Genomic DNA, 25384 nt, shown 5'->3' with positions numbered 1-25384 from the left:
TTCAACTAAAATAAGAATTTTGTACCAAATTTTTCTTCCTCATTAGACAGGCTTCATTGTGAATTCAGCAAATTTTAAAATTCTAATGATAATTAAGAATTAATTATTTACTGATGTACCATTTTATGACTTTGCTTAATAGCGATTTTTTCTCTTTTGCTATGGTACCTTATTTTCAAATAATTTTAAAAAGTTTAGGTGTAGCGGAAGCAAAGACGACCAACAATAAGGCAACAACTTTTTTAAACTAAGATTTTTATTTTCAAATTAAACCTTCTAATTAAAAACCTTTTTTTAAATATGCATATCATAATTATAAATTATTCAAATTTTACAATGAAATCACCATACTAATTGAATAATATTAGATTAACTTATAAAATATTGAAATTAAAGTTGCTTACCCTGCGCGCGGAATAGTTACTAAATGCCGCGTACAATAATATTTATTCCCATGTGGTAGATATCAACTTGCCATTCGGCAAATCTATTATAGAAGCACATGGGATGGAAAGGTGTGCTATCTTAAAGTGTGTTACAATAGTGATCTTTAAATTTTATCATGTTAAATATTTATTAGCATTTAAATGTTGTGAAGTTTATGCGCTTAATGTTGTAGAGTTTCTACTTTTTCCATTAATTTTCATATTATATTGTTGTACAACTTGAAAACATATTGAAGATTCCGATATATGTGTGACCGAAAACTGAATGAAGAGTTCATTTCCAAATTGATGTGTTTTTCGTGGAATATGCTATTTTCTCCACTTTATTATATGGTTTCATACTGAAGTGTAACCTTGTATTTGTTTGAAATGGATTTCGTACATTTATTTACCCTAGATATATATCAAATGGGCACGCAGTGTTGCGGATCCGCATTGATTGTATGCGGTTCCGGATCCTTGACAAAAAAAATAAACATCACCAATTTTTTCAATAAATATTTATTCTTATTCTCGAAGTCAAAAATACTTTAATATTCAAGTCTGAACCTAAACCTTAAAGATTGGCTCTCCTCACGAGAATGTTTGAGCTTATGTCCTTTTTAAAATTTGTATGTCTTTATTTTATATAAATTTAGGTAGATTTGTCCATAATTTATACCCCAGGATCCGGATCCTTGGACTCAAAAAAAATGCGGATCCGGAATCTTCAACACTGCAAATGGGATATTTTAAAACTCTATATCTGGAAGTTGCTAGTAGAGTTTTTGAATTTCATGTCGACTCTTATCTGTTAATTGCTAGTTGTATATATATTATTTGCAAGTTACTGTTTAAGTTATATCGATTGAACACGAGTTTGTGTATTCACATTACCACGTTAGTTTTTTCGTCTTGTCCTATTGTTTCTAGAACTGTGATTGCAAACTTTTGTGTTTACTTTTTGTTCTTTTCTATGAGCTTGATTCAAAACATGTTTTTATTTTGAAATATGTGTTATAAATCTTTTTCAGACAGGATGGGAGCTAAAAAGGATCCCAAGAAGGATTCTAAGACCCCGGCCAAGACTCCTAAGAAGAAGGAGGGAGGAGGTGGCAAGGCCAAGAAGAAGAAGTGGTCTAAGGGAAAGGCCAGGGACAAGTTGAACAACTTGGTTCTCTTCGACAAGGTATCTTGTGTCAATAGGATTTGTTTGGGCATCATTGTGAAAGCTTAGATTCTGCCTATACAATTTAATAATAATAATTATCGTTATTACATTAGATCTGCACCAACCAATTGTGTACACGTTTTAAAGCTAAATTGTTTCAAATAATAGATATATACTTTAAATTTGCTTTTCCTTTTATTTCTCTTTAATTAAATAATAAGGCAGTATGGTAAATGTTAAGTTTCAATTCTTAACAAATTAAAATTATCTTTTCATAAAATATTAACCATTTTGAGCTAAATAAAATTTTATTTTTTTAGAACTCCTATGACAAACTGTACAAGGAGGTTCCTTCTTACAAACTCATTACTCCCAGCATCGTTTCCGAGCGTCTGAAGGTCAGAGCGTCTCTTGCCCGCAAGGGGCTGAAGGAGCTCGAGGAGAAGGGTCTTATCCGTTGCGTGATCAGCCACAGAGCTCAGATGATCTACACCAGGGTCACCAAGGAGACAGATGAGGAGGAGGCTGCCGCCGCTGCTGCTGCCGAGAAGGGCAAGAAAGAAGATAAGGGCAAGAAAGGAAAAGCTTAAGTTTACTTCTACAATGTATCTTTTACTTGGCCCTATATAATATTGACCTGTTAAAATTCCATCTCATTTAGCTCCTTTTCAGATTCAAAATGGTTCATCTTGTAGAGAGCCACCCGTTACTGTTGGGTAAGCATAAGTTATCATCTTATTGTCATTCTGTTTGAACAACTTTAATCATATCCTGAGAATTTTTTTGTTTGAAAAGGCTTAAATTTCGCTTAGTTTTCGTATATTTATATTCTATTAAAGTGTACGTATTATGATAAATCTTGCCGGTCTTCTCGCCCAGTAAACTTTATTTCTGTTTATCGTTATATCGAGTAATTGATCCTGTGAAGTTCCATTGCTGGGCACATATATTGTGACCAGAGAAAGTTCCCTGGAGCCTGGGCTGAAAGAGCCAGAGTGTAGAACTCTACTTCAGTTGCATTTCATGCTTCTGAGGATTCCTCACAGCAAAGTAATGTGGAAGCTTCTTAGTAATAAGAAGTAACAAAACAGGGGCTACTCTCATAGGATCGATACTCTTTATAATTTTAACGGTTGGCTATCTGGAATCCGCCCAATTTTTGGTCAATTTTGGAATCTGAATTCATATCCGGAATCCGGTTTTTAATAGCTGATTCGGATTCTTAATTGGTGGGCTAAAATTAGCATCTTTAGTTCTTTCTTTTAACTGCCGCTTTTTGAAGGCAAAGATTATGTGAATTATAGAGAACATCAAGAACATTAAGGGGGATTTTTAATGCAACCATCTCTTAATCAATGATTAAATGGCACTCAAAATTCGAATCTGAAATTTTGCATGGATAATCCTTGGTAGGTCTATTTTCCCTAAATCGAACAAAAAGTTGGAAAAGTAACGGCTGGTGGCTCATCCGTTTTGCCAATTTTTGGATATCTTAAAAGCAAAGGTGGGGGGGGGGGGAGTTCTGACACATTTGCGTAAACCTGGTGTATAGGCTTTATCTTTGGACTGAGAGGATAGGTTATTAGGGATAAAATCATTCTTATATGATAAATTTCCCCCAGATTTAAGCTTTTTTGGATAGGCCTCCAGGTGGTCTCTGTACAGGTAAAAATTAAAAATTATTTTTTTTTTGAAGAGTTAGAGGTTAACTTATAAAACAAAATATGCTTCTTTTTGATTGTTATTCACATATTTGAAGAAAAAACATACATATTTTGTCTCATATGATGACATCTAACTCTTAAAAAAAAAATTTTTTTTTCATTTTTACCTGTAGAGAGACCACCTGGAGGCCTGGAGCTCCGGAACCTGGAGGCCTATCCAAAAAATCTTAAACCTGGGGGAAATTCATCATATAAGAATGATCTTATCCCAAATAACCTATCCTCTCAGTCTAAAGATGAAGCCTATACACCAGGTTTACGCAAATGTGTCAGAACTCCCCCCCCCCCCCCCTCCCCCTTAGTCACTAAACCTATTTCCACATAATACATTTTGTGGCTCAAAAACCTTATCAAACGGTTATAGCTGGTAGCTGTTGGTACTAGAAATATAAAAATGGTTATTGCTTTCATTTAACATGAATTAAACTAAAAATATGTTTTAAAAAGTTGATTCCTACGTAATTAACGATGAATTTGCCCTGAAAATAGGCATAAAACTGCTAAACGGCTATGCCGCCAGCCGTTACTTTTCTAACTTTTTGTTCGATTTAGGGAAAATAGACCTACCAAGGATCACCCGAGAAAAATTTCAGATCGAAATTCGAATTCTAAGTGCCATATAATCATTGATTACGAGATGGTTGCATTAAAAACTAAGAGATATAAGTTTTCCGGAATTTTAATGTAGGGAGTAGATTTGAAATCTGCATCAAATTTTAAGGATTTTTTATAAAATTCGTTTTTTGTAAAATTCTTTATCTAAAAGCGAAAATACATTTTAAGTTAATTAATTTTGACCAATAGGATAGGTGGATTTTAAACTACCTGCGCTCTAATTGGTTGAATGATGTACGACATCCAATCAGAGCGCAGATTTTTTAAATCTACCAATCACAGATGCCAAAATTAATTAACTTAATTCGTATTTCCGCTTTTAGATAAAGAATTATACAAAAAACGAATTTTATAAAAAATCCTTAAAATTTGATGCAGATTTCAAATCTACTCCCTACATTACAATTCCGGAAAACTTATATCTCTTATTAAAAACCCTTTCTTTTTAGCACATATGTGGCACTTAATGTTTTAAAAGCCTTTTGAAATATTGCTAGAATCCTTAATTTGAATCCGGAATCTGTCAAAAATAAAAATCCGGAATCCGCGGTTCTGCTATTTTTTTTTGACCGATTCTTGTAGGAATCTGAATCAGATCAAAAAAAATTGACTGAATACCATCCCTAATAATCTAAACCTAAGTCTTCTTTACGCACCTAACATTTTTATTTACAAACGAGGATGATAACCTCCAAGAAAGCTAATCCCTTTAAGTAGACTAAAAAAAGGATAATTAATATTGACCTTATAGTATGCGAGAATTTAGTCTTTGTTTTATGAAAGAAAATTTTCTTTTGTATTTTATAATTATATTTTATTGATATTTTGATATTTGTTTTCTAGGACTAACCAGCAGACTCAATAGTCACGATATAAAGCTGAAGGACAAATTAACCTTGGTGCGAAATATTTACAAATGCAATGTTCTGATTCCATTCAAAGACGAGCATATTTTTAATTGGATTTTGTCCACTCTGGACGAGAAGTACTCTGACAGCAATGTTAAACAAAAAGATATAAACAATGTTTGGGAGGTCATGAGTTTGTGTCTTGAGAAAATTGATGAAAATGAAGCAAAGATTAATTTTAACAATGATGCCATCTGTACATTACTTGATCGTGCTGATGTTTCACATGCAAATACCTCAAAATCCTTAACACACATTTTAAATATATTGAATAAGTGGAAAGATTACGACAGTATTGCGGCTAACTTATGTCTGAAGCTTGCTCAGAAAGATGTTCGACCAGAGAGCCTGACTACCCTACTGCTTAATAATATTTCAAAATGTGATTCTATCAATAAAGGAATCTTTTTATCACATATAAGCAAAAATATAACCCCGTTAAACCTGGATCTCTTTACAAAAATATGTAGCAACTACATGCTCAAAAATTGTGAAGATCTTAGCCACTTTTTGGTCAACATTCGCGGAGCTGATGATAAATACGACGGTCCACAACAAGTACAAACCTTTCTGAACTACATAGAAAATGAAGGCGATCTTCTCTACATATTAAAGTCTGCTAGTAATCCCTCAGTATCTACAGAACTGCGAACTTCTCTTATGATTTTGTGTGTTCACCTGAATGGTCACAAACTGTTTGCTGGAGATTCTCTTCTGTTGGCTAAACTCGTCGTTTCCGTCAAGAAAGTTCCTTCTCTTCAGGATATTGTTAACTATTGCCTTCCCGTTGACCTAGACTATGTCCACAAAATTGAAGAAGATACGACTATCAAAGTTGCTGAAATTATGGGCAAAGTCTTCAGTACAATATTAAATGAAGGATTGACTGAAGAAAGTGTCGTGCTGATTTCAAATTTTTGTGAATACTATCCTTCCGTAATGGAGATTCACATGCCTTTAGTATTGTCAAAATGTTTGCTGCAGAAAGATGAAACTTCCTTAGCAATATTCGCGCGTTTTGTAGATTTATTGCTTAAGTTAAAGAAATTACCCTCTGTCTTTACGAGGTTTATGTTTTACGGAGATAATAGCTCGCTTGTTGTCTCGTGGGATCAGGAGTATTTGGACATCATAGGAGAAGCTGTTGGAAAGGTAATTTCACTCTTTTATTAACTTGATTGGGTAATTCATATGATTAATGTTTAACAGTAAGGAGGATTAGGTTTCAAGTAATAGGAAAATTAATTGCCTGTACAGTATGGCTACGATACCGAATAATATTTGTTTGATTATAATCTGTTTTCAGACAGACTGAAAAATTATAGCATCGTATTTTACACATATTTCCACTCCCATTAAAATAAATTCAATAATATTTTGGTAAGAATATATAAACCTGTAATAATCTTAATTTTTCATTTTAAACTTTTATTTTATTTTTATTACTTTATAATTTTATATTATTCAGATTACTAGAGCTCAGTGCTTGGATCTTTGGTTGTCAATGCAAAACCATCTTACTGTGGGTTTTAGGAATGAAGAGGTAGGTCTTTTTATGGAACTTTAAGCTACCCTAATTCGCTTTTTATCAGAGATGGTAAAAAAACAGGTTCTTTTTTTTAAAAAAGAACAAACCAGTTTGTTTTTTTGGTTTAAACCGGTTTTGTTTTTTGATAAAAATCCGGGTTTTTTTTTGTTTTTATAATAATATCCAAATTATAGGCATCCCCCCCCCCCCCCCCCATCTTTTCTCACCCCCCAAACCCCCATATCTGCCCAAAAGGACCCGAAAAAGGGCAGCCCTAAACCGCCCGCTCGATTTGACAACCCTGGCTGATACGGTAATTTAGGTTTTTGACAGTTATTTACTGTATTATTTACGTTATGAAAAGATATAACTGGAAAGATTGGCCTTTGCATAAATATTTTTTAAAAAAAATATCCCCACCTTGGTTTTTTTGGGTTAAACCACTTTGTATAAACCAAGTAGTTTTTTTTATGCCATATCTGCTTTTTATTCCCTGCTGCAAAAATTTTTGTGTTTTCCCTCATGGATTTGCTTCAACTAAGGGGATAAGATAGAGAAATAGTTTCTAAACTCTTTATTTTTTTTCTTATTTTTACCACATAATTTTTATGTTTCTTTTCACTAAGAGTAGAAAATTGTAAAATGTTTATTTCTATTAATTTTTACAAATGCTGAACTTGAGCTATTTCCGGACAGAAATGTCTTCTTTTTTTTCTAAAGGGCCTTTTTTTTATGTAAACTATAAAAAAATATAGTTTGAAGTCTTATCACTTTCGGCTTTAAACGGTTTTAAAGATACAGATTGAAATTGATCCTGTGAAGTTCCATTGCTGGGCACATGTTATTGTGACCAGAGAAAGTTCCCTGGAGCCTGGGCTGAAAGAGCCAGAGTGTAGAACTCTACTTCAGTTGCATTCTATGCTTCTGAGGATTCCTCACAGCAAAGTCATGTGGAAGCTTCTTAGTAATAGGAAGTAACAAAACAGGGGCTACTCTCATAGGATCGATTCAATCAAAGTATTTAAAACAGTGTTTCGGAGTCGGGAGCAGCAACATTTTTGGTGGAGCCATTTTAATATTACAATTTGGCAACGGTCTATTTCTATATAAAAAACTGAAACTATTGTTACTTAACAAATAGACACACATCCTCCTTCTTTTATATAGCTTTAATCAAATAAAAGCAAAATATTTTATATTATTTATTTTATTTTATCAAATTCAATAATGAACAAAAATTTATATATTAATTTTAAGGTAGGAGCCGGAGCCGTATTTCCAGATACGGCTCGCCGGAGCCGCATCAAAATTAAACGGCTCCGACACCTTGATTTAAAACCTAACCCAGGGGTATATATTCTGAATTGGATTACAGACTCCTTTAAAAATGGAATAATTAAACAATAAAAACTTAATTTCAAATTATCTTAATTCTTAATTTTTATTTTTAACTTTGTTTACAAGATCTGCACATAAAATCCAGTGTCATTTTATCTGTCTGATGGAACTTTTAGGTATAAACTTTGGATCTACTGCAGTTCACGGTAAAATATTGCTGGTAACGAATATTGCCAAAAATCTATTAATTTTAAAGGCTGTTAGCTGCCAAACTGCTGAACGTACAGATCATACCCGCACACTATTTAAAGCAGTATAAGAAGGCCTACAAATAATCTGGAATAGCCAAGATCTAATGATGCACAGGGAAAGTTTCACCATAGAAAAAACACGTAAAATAGGCATTTTTCGCGTATTTCTCTGCACTGCGAGATAAGTATGCATTATTGATTTATGGCTATTCCAGATTATTTGTAGGCCTTCTTATGCTGCCTTTAACAGTGTGCGCGCATGATCTGTATGTTCAGCCGTTTGGCAGCTAGCTCCCTTTAAATTCATAGATTTTTGGCAATATTCGTTACCAGCAACATTTTACCGTGAACTGCAGTATATCCTAAACTTTAATATTAGTTATTTTGTTGACCATATTTTTCTCGTATATTGCGATATTATGCCAACTCTTTCTTTATAGATTATATTAGCTTATCCTAAAGCCTCTAGGGTTGTTTGGGAAGCTCTGCTAAATAGTCTATAACCACTCAAAGACCTTTATAAAGCTTCCTTTAAAAGTTCATCTTATTCTGACCCGTTTTTTCTCGGCCAATATAAACTTAATCCCAATATATATAAAGTAGTATTTTTTTTTCTGTGTGAAGCTTTAGAACTCTGAAATTTCTAGTCTGGATTGATCAGACTTTTCAGCCAAGCTTTACAAATATCTCAGGATAGCTTTAGGCCTTTTCTGACAATTGCCCTACCCTATAGGCAAAGGGCGAAGTAACCAGTACCTTAATAAAATAGTAAGTGCTTTTATAACCTTTTTGTTTAGAAAGAGAACTATTGGTACTTTGCTGCTCCTGTCCTCCAAGCTATCTTCACCCATGGCATGCTAGTTGACCACAACGTACCTGAGGGCATATTTCTCAAGATAAAAAAGTTTGCCAGTTCCATATTCGAAGAAGTCATTTGTGGTTTCCAAGAAAGAAAATTTAACCCGGAGGGCCAAATTATTTATGAAAAGTTGGTTTCTAGTTTTCTCGAGTTTATCAGCGTTTTTTCTGCATATCAGAACAGCGAATTTTCAGAAATTCAAGAATTTGAAATAAATCTACTGAAGAAAATAATCAAATCTGGAAAATTGGGCGGCTATACTTCTCTGGTTGTCAATGCAGTACAAACAAATTCAGAGTTGAAACAAGATTTATTAAAAGCTTTTGAATCTGATTTATCCACATTTGTGGATATTCCCTCGAAGTCCAAGATAACTGAACCTATGGAAACTGAAACGGAAATGTCAAATGAAAGTATTGTATCAACTTTACATTCATTGTATGCTGAATTATGTAAACAAAATAAGAGGCTGGAAAAATTATCAAACAAGCTAGTTTGGGAATTTTCAGAAAGTGATAAGGAGTTGAAGAAATTACTATTGGTCGAAGCTGGAAATCTGACTGGAAGTTCCATCAAAGTGGCGAGTTCAAAATTAAGTTCACTGCCAATCGAAGATCTTCCCTATAGTTACAAGTTTGCCACAACTATATTGGCTTTGTACTCTTTATTTGAAGAAGAATCCAACCAAAGTTTCGTACTTGTCACCCGTTGTTTGGAATCTTTTGACATTTTTAAGAATCTAAACTCTTCAAACTTACTGAATAAAATATTGTCTCTTCAAACTGAAACCCCAGAATTTTTCTTAAATAGATTATCGCTAAGCTTGAATTGCCCCAAAACTATTACAGAAATCAAAGATAACTTCAAAACTTTTGAGGAAAAGATTCAAGGCAAGGTCACAAACTATTTGCATTTCTTTACCGTGTTCTTGGAAAAGATTTCTGCGAAATCTCCGGATGATACAAAGCTTCCAGCAATCAACACGGAACTTTCTTCACTCATTGTAAAGGTAATTTTGTAATTTATTTGCGACAAAACAGTGACTCTTGATAAGTTTTCTTTAATGTTTCGTAGCCTTCATTTTTAGCGTGTATTATTTTTCTCATCTTTTTTTCTCTATCAAAATCACTTATCAGATCGTAATATTAATCCTGGCCTGAATTTTGCTGTTGTCCTATTATTGGTGATCTTTATTGGTAACTGACTTTTTATCAGTTTATTACTGAAATGTGGTTTTTCTTAAAATATTGAGAGAGAAAACATTTACTTAGAGCTTTTCTAGTTTCTGTTGCTTTTCTCAATTTCTTATAGCTTTCTTAACCCTTAACGGTCGGGGGGGGGGGGCGTTGAACGCCCCCCCCCCCCTTCCGGTTTTTTCTATCACATTTTCTGTGTGTGAAAGATAAAGAGCCCAAACTGCTTGACTTTTTAAGTATGGGTATGACACATAACTGAGTTGGAATTTTTTGAATATCTCCATCCTGGCGGGCACAGGATGCCAGCAAACCTGGCAGGGTCATCCAGGTAAAAAGCAAAAATATTTTTTTGACTAAAACAAAGCATTTTATCATATCAAAATATTAAAAAAAAACCTCTAGTAGTACATTCTTATATGAAATACAGGTGTTCAAGTCACTTTCAGGTTCCAGGTATGATCCTGCAGGTCCTGATCCTCCAGGTCTCCAGAAATCTTTGAAAGGCTCCTGTGGCCGCAATTTTTGACTTAGAGACTTCAAATTTTAAACTTAAGCTTTTCTTACATGTCTACATAACGTATTAAAATTTCATGAAGATCCGCCGCCGTTTTCCCGCCGACTGTGGCGGCTGGCAGCTGCTAAGTACAGCTGCGGCCGCTGAAATTTATATTTTGATATTTCTAATGTACAATTTACATAAAGATAAACATTTTCTGGAAAAAAAATTTTCTTCTAGCTTCAAAAATAAGAAAATTACAGCCGTTTGAAATTTTTAAGTAAAAAAAGACCTAAAAACAAAGGTTGTTAAATAAAAGGGTGAAGGAAGCGAAAATTGACTTAGACTTATAAAAGGTCGGAAATTCATTATCAAACAGGGGACTTGCACAAAAAAATTTAGCCTCCTAGCTCTAATAGGAGCTGAGATAATAAGGGGGGGCGTTGAACGCCCCCCCCCCCCCCCCCCCCCGACCGATTAAGGTGCGGCAAGGGGCCCGACTGTAAAGGGTTAATAAAATATATTGTGTCTTGTTATTGAATGAATAATTCTGTTCTAGAGTGTGATGAAATCCGCTAAACAAAACTTTTCTGATGAAGACCTTCTATACCATATGAAAGCTGTTACCGGGCTATTGTCAATCAATCATGTTTTGGATTCCAAACAGGAAAAGTATGTGAAGAAAGTATGTGCTGCCTGTAGCAAGAGTCCTCTGCTTGTAGACCTTGTTAAGCAGTTGATGTATGTTAGCCAGACTAAGAATTTGGTAGACAAACAGATGATGCTTGGCGCCTGGAAATTTGCTGTTGGTAAGTAAAGGGTGCTTTACTATTTACTTTGCCTGAAGGTTTAACCATCCTTTCTGTCTTAAAGTTTTTTTCATTTGATAATGTTAAGAAATTGATCCTGTGAAGTTCCATTGCTGGGCACATGTTATTGTGACCAGAGAAAGTTCCCTGGAGCCTGGGCTGAAAGAGCCAGAGTGTAGAACTCTACTTCAGTTGCATTTTATGCTTCTGAGGATTCCTCACAGCAAAGTTATGTGGAAGCTTCTTAGTAATAAGAAGTAACAAAACAGGGGCTACTCTCATAGGATCGATTCTTAGCAAATTTCAAATGATTAAACCGGGAATGTAACTAAAATTTCCAACATTGTTATATAAATTTCTCCCAGACCACCCGTCCTCCTACCCTAAAAATTGTCTTTTCCTTCCCTATTTTTACATTTTGACAATGATAGTAAGCGTAATAATACAACATCTCGTCACACGTTGGGGTTATGATTTACATCTGTACAATACTCGCTTTCTCAAATTTAATTTAGGCGTTTTTATATAATGGCAACATTAATTCCTTGCGATAAATAATGAAGTATGTACCCTTTTTCGTCAAAAATTACGTACCTGTGCATATATTTTGTAAGATATATTTGTTTCTTAGTCAATAAACAGGGGTGTAAATTCTACATGGGATCCCCTGCTCAGGGGGGGGGGGGTAATAAAAAATAATTGGTTGGAGGGGAAAAAAATGTAAAAATTAAGAAAACTGAAAACATTTTTCCATTCCCCCCCCCCCTCCTTGGTGAAAAAAAAACAACAAAAATTGTGTGGTAGGAGGGATAAAATAAATAAATAAGATATAGAGTTTTTTAAATATTTTTCCATTTTCCCCCCTTCTTGGTAAGAAAAAACTAGGGGGGGAAAAAAAATCTTGTGCAGAATATACACCCCTGTGACGGTCAATAAACCTACTTGCTCAATATATGTAGGACATGGCCTAAATCCTTATACTAAAGTAACAGGATGTCTGTGTGTCTGTCTGTGTGTCTGTGTGTACCGAAGGATCTCGCTAACCGCTGAACCGATCGGGTTCTCCTTAACAGGGTAGTTTCTCATAAGTCCCGGGAAGGTTTATAACTATTTTGGGGGAGGGTACCACCACCCTCCCAAGAGAAATGACAAAAAAATCGAAATTTTAAAAAAATTAGGGGAGACTTCAACGTCAAATAAAGAGGTATCGTAATAAAAATTAACTTTAACAAACAAAAACATTTAAAGTGCCACTAGAGGCCTCTAGGGGCGTAGCCGCTAGTAAAAAATAAAGAGCAAAATGAGGGATTGCGCCCTCTTTAAGTTAACTTCAATATTGAAATATCCAGATCCTACTGTTGACAGATGAATACACACCCCTCCCTCCCCCTTTTATTTTGAATTAAATTATGGATGGTTATTTTTTTGTTTATTACGTGTGGTATTGGGAGGCTAAATTAAACCCTACAACCCCATATTTTTTTGGTTTATTTCATTAATTGGATGCTCTGAAGGGTAAGCACTTATAGTAATATAGTGAATAATTCTTAATTACACAAATAAACTAATGTTTTTTACTGTTTAGATTCTGAGATCACTGCTAGCAGTACAGATGGTGGTGCTAAACTTGTTGAAAGTATTGATACTCAAGATTTGTCAGAGTTTCTGAATATGGAATCACGTGACCTTAACTTGGTGCACATTTTACTAGCGGTTCATACTGAATCTGCCGACAAAATTCATATGATTAAACTTAAGCTTCAAAATCTTTTGCTTGATATAATTAAGAACGATTCCATTGAGGCTGAAACTAAAGAAAAGTTACTGTTGAGCTTTGTCGATAAAAGAAAGTGTCCTATTGACCTAGATGTGTTTGTCCTAGCCCTCAGTCTGCTTATAGCCTCAGGAAAATTTGATTTAAATTTTTGTTTCCTATGATGGAAACTTGCTTTATGCAAGTGTTAGATTAGATTCTTACTATTCACTTTGTCATAAATTAATGTCCTTTTAATTTGTTTAAAACTTTTTTTTCTTCTGGTCAAGTAAGAAATTGATCCTGTGAAGTTCCATTGCTGGGCACATATTGTGACCAGAGAAAGTTCCCTGGAGCCTGGGCTGAAAGAGCCAGAGTGTAGAACTCTACTTCAGTTGCATTTTATGCTTCTGAGGATTCCTCACAGCAAAGTTATGTGGAAGCTTCTTAGTAATAAAAGTAACAAAACAGGGGCTACTCTCATAGGATCGATTCTTACTAATTCAAAGCAAGGGTTGTACAAAAAAATTTCACAAAGGGGGGGGGGCGTAATGACATAAGCTCTTAAACCGTGAGCAAAATGGTCTAAATATTGAGCTAGACCCTTCAAACTTGGTATATAAGCTTAGTCCTATAGGTATTACATCTAAATGGCAAAAAAATCCAAAAATTTTTATTTTTAGGTTAGGTTAGGTAAGAAAAACCCTGCGGAAATGGGTTTTTTAGGCTTTTTTGGTCTATTTTGATGTGGAAACTTGCCTTAAATAGTTTTTTCTTAGGGTTTTAACTTAAATACACTGTATCTATTCATATGGACATTATTTAAGATGATTCAGCAAGTCGGGGACCGACCCCAGGGGGCTAGGTTAGATATACCACACTTTTCTGGGATCTTGCTGAGTCAAGTTTTAACTGTTGGGAATATCAAAGGATGACTCCATGCAAAATTTGAGCCGGATCCGGCCAAAACCGGCCGTGAATTTTATGAAAAACCGGTTTTTTCCGGTTTTTAGGACGTATCTGTAAATCGATTCAGCTGGAGCAAAACCGGTTAGAGGTACAAAAAATTTTACTTCACATGAAATTTACCCAATGCAATTGCGTACAAAAATGTACTTCATCATCAACTTGATTGGACAACTCTTTCCCCTCCTAAATGTCCATTAAAACCTCGGAAACGGCAAAAATCGCCAAAAATCACGCCTTCGGCGGCAAATAACGGCTAAACGGTCAGCCGGAGGCGAATAAAACATAAATAAAGAAATGTCTGCCTCAAAAAGTTGTTCAACATCAAAGAGATGCTTGAAGTCTCTAAAACGACTCCTTCCCCTCCTTTAAGGGGAAAAACTGAAAAAACGTGATTTTCAAAAGTATGCCCACTTCGTGGGTGTGGGGGGCACTGAACCCGTCACCCCAGGGTCACCAAATATAAAGTCTAGGCGGCCCACAATGCTGAATTTTCACCAAGTGAAAGTCTTGTGTCATTATATCTTATGAGAAAAAAGTTATTAATTAATTAAAATTTCAAATTGTGATTTTTTGATGGATTTCTTTGATGAAATGACAGGCCGGTCAATTTTTAGGCCATTTTTTGCGGTTTTTGGGCCATCACGCCCAAACGGTTTGAGATAATCTCATGGGACCTTTTGCCCAACCTAAGTCTGGTTATTTGTGAGGTCTAGGAAAAAAAAACAGACTTACGCAAAAGATTATAATTATAATCTTTACACAGAAAAATGGCACGAGGTAAGGGTTTGAGGGGGCAAAATGAGCCGACCAGCGATTTTTGACGGCACGCAGCGACGTCGTGCTTTATCCAATCCGGGATTTTTTTTCTTAGACCTTACAAATAACCAGGCTTAGGTCGGGCAAAAGATCCCGTGAGATTATCTCAAACAGTTTGGTCGTGGCGGGCCGAAAACAGCAAAAAATGGCCTAAAAATTGACCAGCCTGTCATTTCATCAAAGAAATTCATCAAAAAATCACAATTTGAAATTTTAATTAATTAATAACTTTTTTCTCATAAGAGATAATGACACAAGACTTTCACTTGGTGAAAATTTAGCATTGTGGGCCGCCTAGACTTTATATTTGGTGACCCTGGGGTGACGGGTTCAGTGCCCCCCACACCCACGAAGTGGGCATACTTTTGAAAATCACGTTTTTTTCAGTTTTTCCCCTTAAAGGAGGGGAAGGAGTCGTTTTAGAGACTTCAAGCATCTCTTTGATGTTAAACAACTTTTTGAGGCAGACATTTCTTTATTTATGTTTCATTCGCCTCTGACTGACCGTTTAGCCGTTATTTGCCGCCGAAGGCGTGATTTTTGGCGATTTTTGCCGTTTCCGAGGTTTTAATGGACATTTAGGAGGGGAAAGAGTTGTCCAATCAAGTTGATGATGAAGTACATTTTTGTACGCAATTGCATTGGCTAAATTTCATGTGAAGTAAAATTTTTTGTACCTCTAACCGGTTTTGCTCCCGCTGAATCGATTTACAGATACGTCCTAAAAACCGAAAAAACCGGTTTTTCATAAAATTCACGGCCGGTTTTGGCCGGATCCGGCTCAAATTTTGCATGGAGTCCTCCTTTGATATTCCCAACAGTTGATACTTGACTCAGCAAGATCCCAGAAAAGTGTGGTATATCTAGGCTAGGTGGGTGGCCCGCAGGGGTTAAGTTCATTTTTCCCAATATATTTGTTGTGATACATCAAATTATAGGTTTTTTAGGTCATGGAACTCAAATTCAGAGCTAAAATAAGCATTAGACTAATCTGAAGCTAGCCCCAGCGGGCTAGGTTGGTGGCCCGCAGGGGTTAAGTGCATTTTTTCTAATATATATCTTGTTATAGATCAAACTATAGGTTTTTTAGGCCAAGAAACTCAAATTCTGAGCGAAAATTAGCATTAGACTGACCTGAAGCTAACCCCCCCGTGCTAGGTTGGTTTTCTGCAGGGCTTAAGAGCATTTACCTAACCTAACCTAGAAACTTACTTATATTTTCACAGTTTTTTTTCTTGAATAAACTGTGTCTATTAATGAGGACTTTATTTAAGATGATCCAGCAAGTCGGGGACCGACCCCAGCGAGCTAGGTGGGTGGCCTGCAGGGGTTAAGTGCATTTTTCCCAATATATATGTTGCGATACATCAAATTATAAGTTTTTTAGGTCAGTTAACTCAAATTCAGAGCTAGAATTAGCACAAGACTAATCTGAAACTAGCCCCAACGGGCTAGGTTGGTGGCCCGCAGGGGTTAAGTGCATTATTTCTAATATATATCTTGTTATATATCAAACTATAGGTTTTTTAGGTCAAGAAACTCAAATTCTGAGCGAAAATTATCATTAGACTGACCTGAATCTAACCCCCCCGGGATAGGTTGGTTTTCTGCAGGGCTTAAGAGCATTTACCTAACCTAACCTAGAAACTTACTTATATTTTCACAGGTTTTTTTCTTGAATAAACTGTGTCTATTAATGAGGACTTTATTTAAGATGATCCAGTAAGTCGGGGACCGACCCCATCGGGCTAGGTGGGTGGCCCGCAGGGGTTAAGTGCATTTTTCCCAATATATACAGCATGACCCTCGAAAAAGTATTTTTAAGCATCTGCAGCCTATATTTCTCAATAAAATATTAAAAGATTCATATGTACTTGTTCTCTATAATTTTCTACATCAAAGGATATCAAAATATTTTTTTTACATCAATTAACAGCCGAGATTTTTAAAGCCAAAGTTTGGAAAAAGTGCTTGAGAAACTGGATATTGCTAAATATTTCTTAGTTTTTATTAGTATATTATTTTTTATCAACCAGTTAAAAAACAAATAAGAAAGAAGAGCAATTTTACAATTGATACATTTTTTATTGCATTAAAAAACGTTACTTTTACATATAAAAAAACTACTTTTCAAATTTTACTGAATACATTTTTCTTATAACCATTTTCCCTCAAATCTTATAATATCTCCCACTTATTAATATAACCTTAAATAAACCCCTCCCCAATTTATGCTCATTACCGGAAGATTAGCGCAACCTTTACCAATAAATTCACGCCCACTCATCAAATTAATCTAAGACACATAAAAATCATTTAAATTGTTAAATGTTTAATAAAAGTTTGTAGCTGTAACTTTTTGGTTTTTTAACTTATTTTGATAAAATAAAAAGTGTTTGATTTCTGTTTATGTAAACTTTCAATTTGCTACTATTTTTTATAGGATTTCTTTCTGTAAGGGTGTTTTTGCAATTTACACTAATCTAAAAATGCCTTTTAGAGCAAGTGAAAAAAGTGCTTTCAGCATGAAATAAATTTCTTGGAAACATCTTTATATAAGTTTTATAAAAAGTATTGAAATTATGAGGAAAACACGTCATTTCACTTTTAAAAAAACATTTTTCTTGAAAAGTTACTTTTTCCTCAGCCACTTTTTCAAAATTTTGGCTCTAAAAATCTCAGCTGTTAATTGATGTAAAAAAAATATTTTTATATCTACTTATGTGGAAATCTACAGAGAACAAGGACATATACGTTTTTTGATAATTCATTGAGAAATATGGGCTGCAGATGCTTAAAAATACTTTTTCGAGGGTCATGCTGTATGTTGCGATACATCAAATTATAAGTTTTTTAGGTCAGTTAACTCAAATTTAGAGCTAGAATCAGCATAAGACTAATCTGAAACTAGTCCAGCGGGCTAGGTTGGTGGCCCGCAGGGGTTAAATGCATTATTTCCAATATAAATCTTGTTATATATCAAAATAAAGGTTTTTAAGGTCAAGAAACTCAAATTCAGAGCTAAAATTGGCATAAGACTTACCTGAAGCTAACCCCTGCGGGCTAGGTAGATTTTCCACAGGGCTTATGTGCATTTTACCTAACCTAACCCAGAAACTTACTTATTCTTTTTGTTTTTTTCCTTGAATAAACTGTGTCTATTAATGAGGACATTATTTTAGATAATGAATCCAGCAAGTTGGGGACCGACCCCAGCGGGCTAGGTGAGTGGCCCACAGGGGTGTAGTGCATTTTTTCTAAAGTATGTGTTATCATACATCAAATTATAGGTTTTTTTATGTCAAGAAACTCAAATTCAGAGCTATTTTAAGCATTAGACTGACCTAAGGCTAACCCCCGCGGATTAGGTGGGTGGCCTGCAGGGGTAAATTTTCCAAATTATGTGTTGTTATACATCAAACTATAGGTTTTTTAAGTCAATCTGGAGCTAAAAAGAAACACAATAGCAACCTGATGCTAGTTTTTTCGTGGTATGTGGTATACATTAAATTAAAAAATTGTATCCTATTAGCATATTAAATTCTTCCACCGCTAACATTGTACTATCAAAATTGAAATTCTTTCAAATATATGCCATATAAAAGTAGTTTAACCAATTAACCAGGAAAAAATATGCAGTTCACTAAATTAGGTTCAAATGCATTTCGTGAAACTACCCCTTTGAATTTCTGGACCTAAAAAACCTATAATTTTATGTATGACACCTAAAAATGCACTTAACCCCTGCGGGCCACGCACCTAGCCTGCTGGGGTCTTAAATCTTAAATAATGTTCTCATAAATAAACACAGTTTATTCGAGAAAAAAACCATAAAAAAAACAAGTAAGGTTCTAGGTTAGGTTAGGTAAAATGCACTTAAGACTTAAGGCAACCCACCTAGCCCGCTGGGGCTAGCTTCAGATTAGTCTGATGCTTTTATTAGCTGTAAATTTGAGTTTCTTGACCTTAAAAACCTATAGTTGGATGTATGACAACACATACTTTAAAAAAAAATGCATTTAACCCCTGAGGGACACCCACCTAGCCCGCTGGGGTCGGTCTTCGACTTGCTGGATCATCTGAAATAAGGTCCTAATGAATGGACAGTTTATTTGTAAAAAAACCTAAAAAAATATTAAAATGTAAGTTTCTAGGTTAGGTTAGGTAAAAAGCCCTGTGGGCTACCTATCTAGCCCGCTGGGGTTAGCTTCAGATTAGTCTAATGCTTAGTTCAGCTCTGAATTTGAGTTCTTTGACCTAAAAAACATATAATTGGATTTATCACAACATACATATTGGGGAAAATGCACTTAACCCCTGCAGGCCACCCACCTAGCCCGCTGGGGTCGGTCTTCGACTTGCTGAATCATCTGAAATAAGGTCCTCATGAATGGACAGTTTATTCTAGAAAAAAAACCTAAAAAAAATAATAAATGTAAGTTTCTAGGTTAGCTTAGGTAAAATGCACTTAAGCCCTGTGGGCAACCCAGTTAGCCCGCTGGGGTTAGCTTCAGATTATTCTAATGCTTATTTTAGCTCTGAATTTGAGTTCTTTGACCTAAAAAACATATCATTTGATGTATCACATCATACATATTGGGGAAAATGCCATTAACCCCTGCGGGCCACCCACCTAGCCCGCTGGGGTCGGTCCCCGACTTGCTGGATCATCTTAAATAAAGTTTTCATTAATAGACACAGTTTATTCAAGAAAAAAACCTGTAAAAATATAAGTAAGTTTCTAGGTTAGGTTAGGTAAATGCTCTTAAGCCCTGCAGAAAACCAACCTAGCCCGGGGGGGTTAGATTCAGGTCAGTCTAATGATAATTTTAGCTCAGAATTTGAGTTTCTTGACCTAAAAAACCTATAGTTTGATATATAACAAGATATATATTAGAAAAAATGCACTTAACCCCTGCGGGCTACCAACCTAGCCCGCTGGGGCTAGCTTCAGATTAGTCTAATGCTTATTTTAGCTCTGAATTTGAGTTCCTTGACCTAAAAACCTATAATTTGATGTATCACAACAATTATATTGGGAAAAATGAACTTAACCCCTGCGGGCCACCCACCTAGCCCCCTGGGGTCGGTCCTCGACTTGCTGGATCATCTTAAATAATGTCCATATGAATAGATACAGTGTATTTAAGTTAAAACCCTAAGAAAAAACAATTTAAGGCAAGTTTCCACATCAAAATAGACAAAAAAAAGCCTAAAAACCCCATTTCCGCAGGGTTTTTCTTACCTAACCTAACCTAAAAATAAATTTTTTTGGATTTTTTTGCCATTTAGATGTAGTACCTATAGGACTAGGCTTATATACCAAGTTTGAAGGGTCTAGCTCAATATTTAGACCATTTTGCTCACGGTTTAAGAGCTTATGTCATTACGCCCCCCCCCCCTTTTTACTTGGGTAACATTAAAATCAGGGGTGTATATTCTGAAAATTTGACCCGTCTGAGGGGGGAGTAAAAAAAAAAAAAATATATGTGGGGGGGGGGGGGGAGGATGTAAAAATTCATTGGACTGAAAGCATTTTACTATTTTTCTCCTCTCTTTGGCGAAAAAAAACTAAATATGTGGTAGGGGGCATAATATGATTAAAATAAAGAGTTCTGAAAATATTTTTTCTTTTTATTCCCTTCCTTGCTGGAAAAAAACTAGGAGGGGAAAAAATTATAAAAAATTGCAGTAGGGTAAAAAATTTATCTTGTGCAGAATATATATCCCTGAAAATTTGAAAATTAAATTAAATTTTTTATTAGATGGATTCACACCATACTGCTCACCTGTGACCGCCAAAATAATTGAGCTAATCTTTACCAGATCTCCAGACAACGTTAGCTTTATAGTTGAAGCAATTCGCCATCATATTCTCCATATAGCCCAAGAAAATGATAGTTTAGAGGAAACTAGAAAGATTCATGAAATTTCTCATATTTTACATGCAATTGTTATGAAAATTACAAGGTCTAATGATTATAAACCAATTGCTCCTTATTTACTATCCGATATTGTTACTGCCTTGTTAACTATAACCAATCCTGATCTCAAACAGCAAATGATACAAAATTTTTCATTACTAAGATCTTGCTGCCCTCAATCTACTGATGAATATTTGGCTTCGAACTTGCCAACTGTTTCTACTGAAATGCTAAAATCTTTATTAGCAAGTCTTAAGGCAAAGTAGAAGCAAAACAAGAATTTGCATTTTATTTGAATTTATAAATAGGGTATTTTGTTTAATGTCATTTATGTATCTTTATTATAAATGTTAACCTGTGATATTTTTTTACTGAAATATCTTGTTTCAGAAGTAAAACATGGGGCGTGGCCAGAAGAAACATTTGAAGCGACTATGTGCTCCCAAATCATGGATGTTGGCGAAGCTTGGTGGTGTGTTCGCCGTCAAGCCCAGACAGGGACCTCACAACTCGAAGGAGTGTCTGCCCATTGCTTGCTTCCTAAGGTTGGTTTCTTAACCGCCAGGCGTAATTTAACCAAACGCCAGGTATACCGTATGGTTTCTTAACCACCCAATGCTGGTTACATTGGGCTTTGTAAGAAGGCGGTTGATTGGTATGTATACTATTTATAATATTGTACCTTACCAAGTTTAGGTTTGAAATAATGTGGTAAAGACAGCTTTTTTTATTAAATTTTGTTTAGTTTCTAGTTGATAGCATTTTTTAATGAAAAATTGATCCTGTGAAGTTCCATTGCTGGGCACATATTGTGACCAGAGAAAGTTCCCTGGAGCCTGGGCTGAAAGAGCCAGAGTGTAGAACTCTACTTCAGTTGCATTTCATGCTTCTGAGGATTCCTCACAGCAAAGTTATGTGGAAGCTTCTTAATAATAAGAAGTAACAAAACAGGGGCTACTCTCATGGGATCGATTTTCATTGAAGTATGTAAAAGATTTATTTAAGACTTAAGTCAAAAAAAATATTAAGATTTTTCAACTGTTTTATAAAAGGAAAAACATTTTATTTGTAATATAGATACCCTACAATTACATGCTTGGAGCGCAGCGCTATTGGCCTTTGATAATGCTGTGATTGTTTAAGTTATGGTACTAAATCGTAGTCTTGTTATAGTTGTTTTAATTTGCTTGACTACAGGTTATTAGGGTTATATTTCCGATAACTGATATAGTGAATTTAAGTTATAAATTACCTAGATCACTGTCTTAAAATGATTATATTTGGCTATCTTGATAAATATATAGGTAACCTCAAAAGATTGAATTAATTCAAGCCTTATGTTCAGAGTATGCAAAACCTCAACCTTTCATTTTTTGTTATTAATAGTTTTCTTTTACGTTTTTTCTCTCTAATACCTAACGCAAATAATATTATTTTAGGAACCGTCTGAAGTACGCCCTTACCCTGCAGGAGGTCAAGTACATCCTTAAGAACCGTGACGTCAAGATTGACGGTAGGGTCAGAACCGACCATAAGTACCCCACTGGGTTCATGGATGTTGTCGAGATTGAAAAGACCGGCGAGAACTTCAGAATTATCTACGACGTGAAGGGTAGATTCACCGTCCACAGGATCACCGCCACTGAGGCCAAGTACAAGCTCTGTAAAGTTAGAGAAGTAAGTATCCTTACCTTGGAAACATTTTTTGTGCATTTCCTTTTTTTTTGGGGGGGGGGGGGTAGGTCTTTTGTAGCATTATTTATTTCCTCAATTTTCTTGGTAGTCTTAATAGTCACTGAAATTTGAAGTTGTTATTAGTATGGCAGACGTTCCATTTCCTAATGGGTTGTATGTGCTTCTCTTAAATCTATCTTATTCTTCCAGAAAACTACTGGCAAGAAGGCTGTGCCCTACGTTTACACCACTGACGGTAGGACCATCAGGTACCCCGATCCCATCATCAAGATCGCCGATACTATCCAGCTGGACCTTACCACTGGCAAAGTCCAGGTACACAATCTATATTTTTTTAAAAGCTAAGCTTTTCTATAAATAGGGTCCTTTCGTTCGTGACTGATAGCTTTTTTTGTTAATTTAGGCATGTTAGAATTGTCTTATCGATTTTAAATTTTGCATGGTGATTCTAGTAGTAATAAGATTATGATACAATTTAGAAAGCTTAGCAACTCTATAATCGTTACCAAAATGTCCGTACGTCCATTTCAAACATGTTGATTTTTTCATTTAACAACAAATTTTTAAATGGTCCAATTATCTGATTGATCTGATATTTGGTATACAAGTGAAGTAACTCTATTATAAAGTCCTAAACATGTAAGCATGTCTTTAAACATTATCCTGCTGCAAGCAATTTTTCAAAAAAATTACTTATAATTTTGTGTTGACTATTAGTAAACTATTTTGTCGGATGAAATATGTAAAAGTAAGTTAAAAGTCTCTTTAATAAGCATATTGTAAGACAATCTGATATGATCTAAGTAAATAAAGAGTAGTTTATGAGGACTTCTTATTCCTTAGAGAGCTAATCCTACAAATATATTTTTCAGGATGTTATCCCCTTTGAGATCGGAAACCTGTGCATGATCACTGGTGGTCGTAACACCGGTAGAGTTGGAACTGTCGTGTCCAAGGAGAAGCACCCCGGTTCCTTCGACATTATCCACGTTAAGGACGCCAATGGTAACACCTTCGCCACCCGTCAGTCCTACGTGTTCATTATTGGTAAGTTTCATTAGCGTAGATATTTCAGTATTTTCAGGATTTAGCGTCAACTTTTTAAAACTTTATACTTAAAAATGTTAATTTCCAACAAGAAACTTAAATAATGAAGTTAACACTTTTGTATATGCCCTTTGATTTCAATAGTAATGGGTATTTTCAACCAGTTTGAATTAATTGCACTATAGATAAAATTGGATGAATTTTTCTCAATCCCTAATTAAAAAAATAAAGCTAATATCTTTTTTCTTTTAGGAAAGGGAAGCAAGCCCTTCGTGTCCCTGCCCAGAGGCAAGGGTATCAAGCTCACCATCTCCGAGGAGAGAGACAAGAGGCTGGGTATCACCAAGTAAACAAGTTCACCAACATTCACCATCTCTGGTTCTACGCGTTCCTGATATATTATTATTGATGCCTATGTGTAATAGGGGCTAATCGGTCAATAAATCATTAAGAATAACGTTTTATTTTGTATTTTTTGCTTTAAAATATTATGTCGCGTTAATCGTTGCAATTATGCCTTCTTGATATTAAGGCAGATTTCACTTACACCCATTCAAAAACCTTCATTTGTATATGATATCCCTTTGGACATCTTTAATGTTTGTCTTAAAAGTTTTGTATGTCCATCCCGTGACTACTTGGCTCTAGTAATATAAACTGGTTTTGCTTGTTTGGAAATTTTTGTCAGATGTGCCAAGATCAATCTACTTCAATTAAGCTGCAAGGTTTTTAAAACAAAACCTTCAAATTTGAAATGAGAACTTAAAGAAAAGTAAAAATTGTTTAGTTAAAAATGAATATAGTATCGACAAATAAAATTTCATTAGGGGGTTTGAATTCAGTGATATTTTCCTGTTTTGCTTCGCTATAACCTCGAAGCTTCTTGGGTTAATATATTCTAACTAGGATGACATTCATAGAAGCAAAGTTAAGCGATTCCACAGTAGTTTGTCACAGCTTATACCAACAACTAAATTAATTCGAGACTAAACACGAAACCTTTAAGCGAACACTAAGTAATATTGATTATCTTCATCTTCCCTAATTATCTATAATACAAAGTAGAACGATGTCTGTCCGTCCGTCTGAAGCTTAAGATCTCAGTAACCACTGAACCGATTGGGCTCTACTCTTCAGGGAATATACCTACTGGTCCTGTGATGGTTTTAAGCTATTTTCTTGGGGTGTGGGACACCCCCAACTCCCCCAAAAAAATGAAAAATACCCTCCCCCCCCCTAATTTTTTCTTTTTAAATCTAAAATACGAAAAATTAGGTTGATCAAACCTCTTGGGGCAAAGCCCCTAGAGGCTAGGGGCGAAGCCGCTAGTAATTATATATTTCATTCCCTTATTGGCTATTCCTGGTTTTGTTATAATTGTATATTAGTATTAATCAGGTAGTAAGGGAGGAGACAATGGATCGAATACCTAATATTTAGGAGTCTAATACTCTGGGTACTGGCTTAAAGGAAATTTGCAAGAATTTAGTAGGTTCTGACTGACTTTGGTACTAGCGAATCAATGCTGCTAACTCGCTGAGTTAGTTTGGAAAAAGCAGACGAGTATCAATAAACTTAATTTGTTATGAGATTGCTGGTTTTAACAATTTTTTTTCTTCAAAAAATATTATTTCATAGATACAAACTTAACTGTGATATTTGTGTAATAAACAATCTAAGAACCCTTAAAGTAACCTAAATATTACAGCAGGGTCTTTTTGAGAAAAGTTAGGTTTCACCATGGTTTTATATGAAAAAAACTTTGAAATGTAAAGCAATTTTTAAAGCAATATCATCAAATAACACTGCAGAAAAGCATCAAATGTTGTAAATTGCAAAAGTACATTAATTAAACTGTAT

The 25384-nt window shown here is 35.0% G+C and overlaps 3 protein-coding genes across 3 annotated transcripts; all 3 read left to right on the top strand.

Annotated features, from left to right (window-relative positions):
* The first annotated feature begins 487 nt into the window (after positions 1 to 487).
* Positions 488 to 2269, top strand: RpS25 (ribosomal protein S25). The gene is made up of 2 exons (XM_080151179.1): positions 488 to 1614; positions 1917 to 2269. The coding sequence occupies exons 1-2, from the start codon at positions 1438 to 1440 to the stop codon at positions 2184 to 2186; spliced, it is 447 nt and encodes a 148-aa protein (XP_080007305.1). The 5' UTR covers positions 488 to 1437; the 3' UTR covers positions 2187 to 2269.
* LOC145312045 (uncharacterized) lies at positions 2175 to 21285 on the top strand. The gene is made up of 7 exons (XM_080151177.1): positions 2175 to 2312; positions 4779 to 5995; positions 6312 to 6386; positions 8758 to 9828; positions 11071 to 11320; positions 12906 to 13226; positions 20624 to 21285. The coding sequence occupies exons 1-7, from the start codon at positions 2276 to 2278 to the stop codon at positions 21046 to 21048; spliced, it is 3396 nt and encodes a 1131-aa protein (XP_080007303.1). The 5' UTR covers positions 2175 to 2275; the 3' UTR covers positions 21049 to 21285.
* On the top strand, positions 21182 to 23981 carry RpS4 (ribosomal protein S4). Its single transcript, XM_080151178.1, has 5 exons — positions 21182 to 21327; positions 22222 to 22459; positions 22667 to 22792; positions 23350 to 23524; positions 23777 to 23981. Exons 1-5 carry the CDS (start codon positions 21182 to 21184, stop codon positions 23872 to 23874), a joined length of 783 nt encoding a protein of 260 aa, XP_080007304.1. The 3' UTR covers positions 23875 to 23981.
* Positions 23982 to 25384: the final 1403 nt, after the last annotated feature.

This window comes from Acartia tonsa, chromosome 2 (assembly GCF_053477335.1).
Source record: "Acartia tonsa isolate MP-2025a chromosome 2, ASM5347733v1, whole genome shotgun sequence".
In the NCBI taxonomy this organism is placed as follows: Eukaryota; Metazoa; Arthropoda; class Copepoda; order Calanoida; family Acartiidae; genus Acartia; species Acartia tonsa.
Note: the sequence above shows the minus strand (reverse complement) of the source record. Positions and strands in the feature narration are given on the sequence as shown.

Bases quoted from the DNA above. Each gene is read 5' to 3' on its own strand.
- RpS25 (XM_080151179.1), top strand. From the start codon at position 1,438: ATGTGTTATAAATCTTTTTCAGACAGGATGGGAGCTAAAAAGGATCCC. The intron at 1,615-1,916 runs GTATCTTGTGTC...TTATTTTTTTAG, and splicing joins ACTTGGTTCTCTTCGACAAG to AACTCCTATGACAAACTGTA.
- LOC145312045 (XM_080151177.1), top strand. From the start codon at position 2,276: ATGGTTCATCTTGTAGAGAGCCACCCGTTACTGTTGG. The intron at 5,996-6,311 runs GTAATTTCACTC...TATATTATTCAG, and splicing joins TAGGAGAAGCTGTTGGAAAG to ATTACTAGAGCTCAGTGCTT. The intron at 11,321-12,905 runs GTAAGTAAAGGG...TTTACTGTTTAG, and splicing joins CGCCTGGAAATTTGCTGTTG to ATTCTGAGATCACTGCTAGC.
- RpS4 (XM_080151178.1), top strand. From the start codon at position 21,182: ATGGGGCGTGGCCAGAAGAAACATTTGAAGCGACTATGTGCTCCCAAA. The intron at 22,460-22,666 runs GTAAGTATCCTT...TTATTCTTCCAG, and splicing joins AGCTCTGTAAAGTTAGAGAA to AAAACTACTGGCAAGAAGGC. The intron at 23,525-23,776 runs GTAAGTTTCATT...TTTTTCTTTTAG, and splicing joins GTCCTACGTGTTCATTATTG to GAAAGGGAAGCAAGCCCTTC.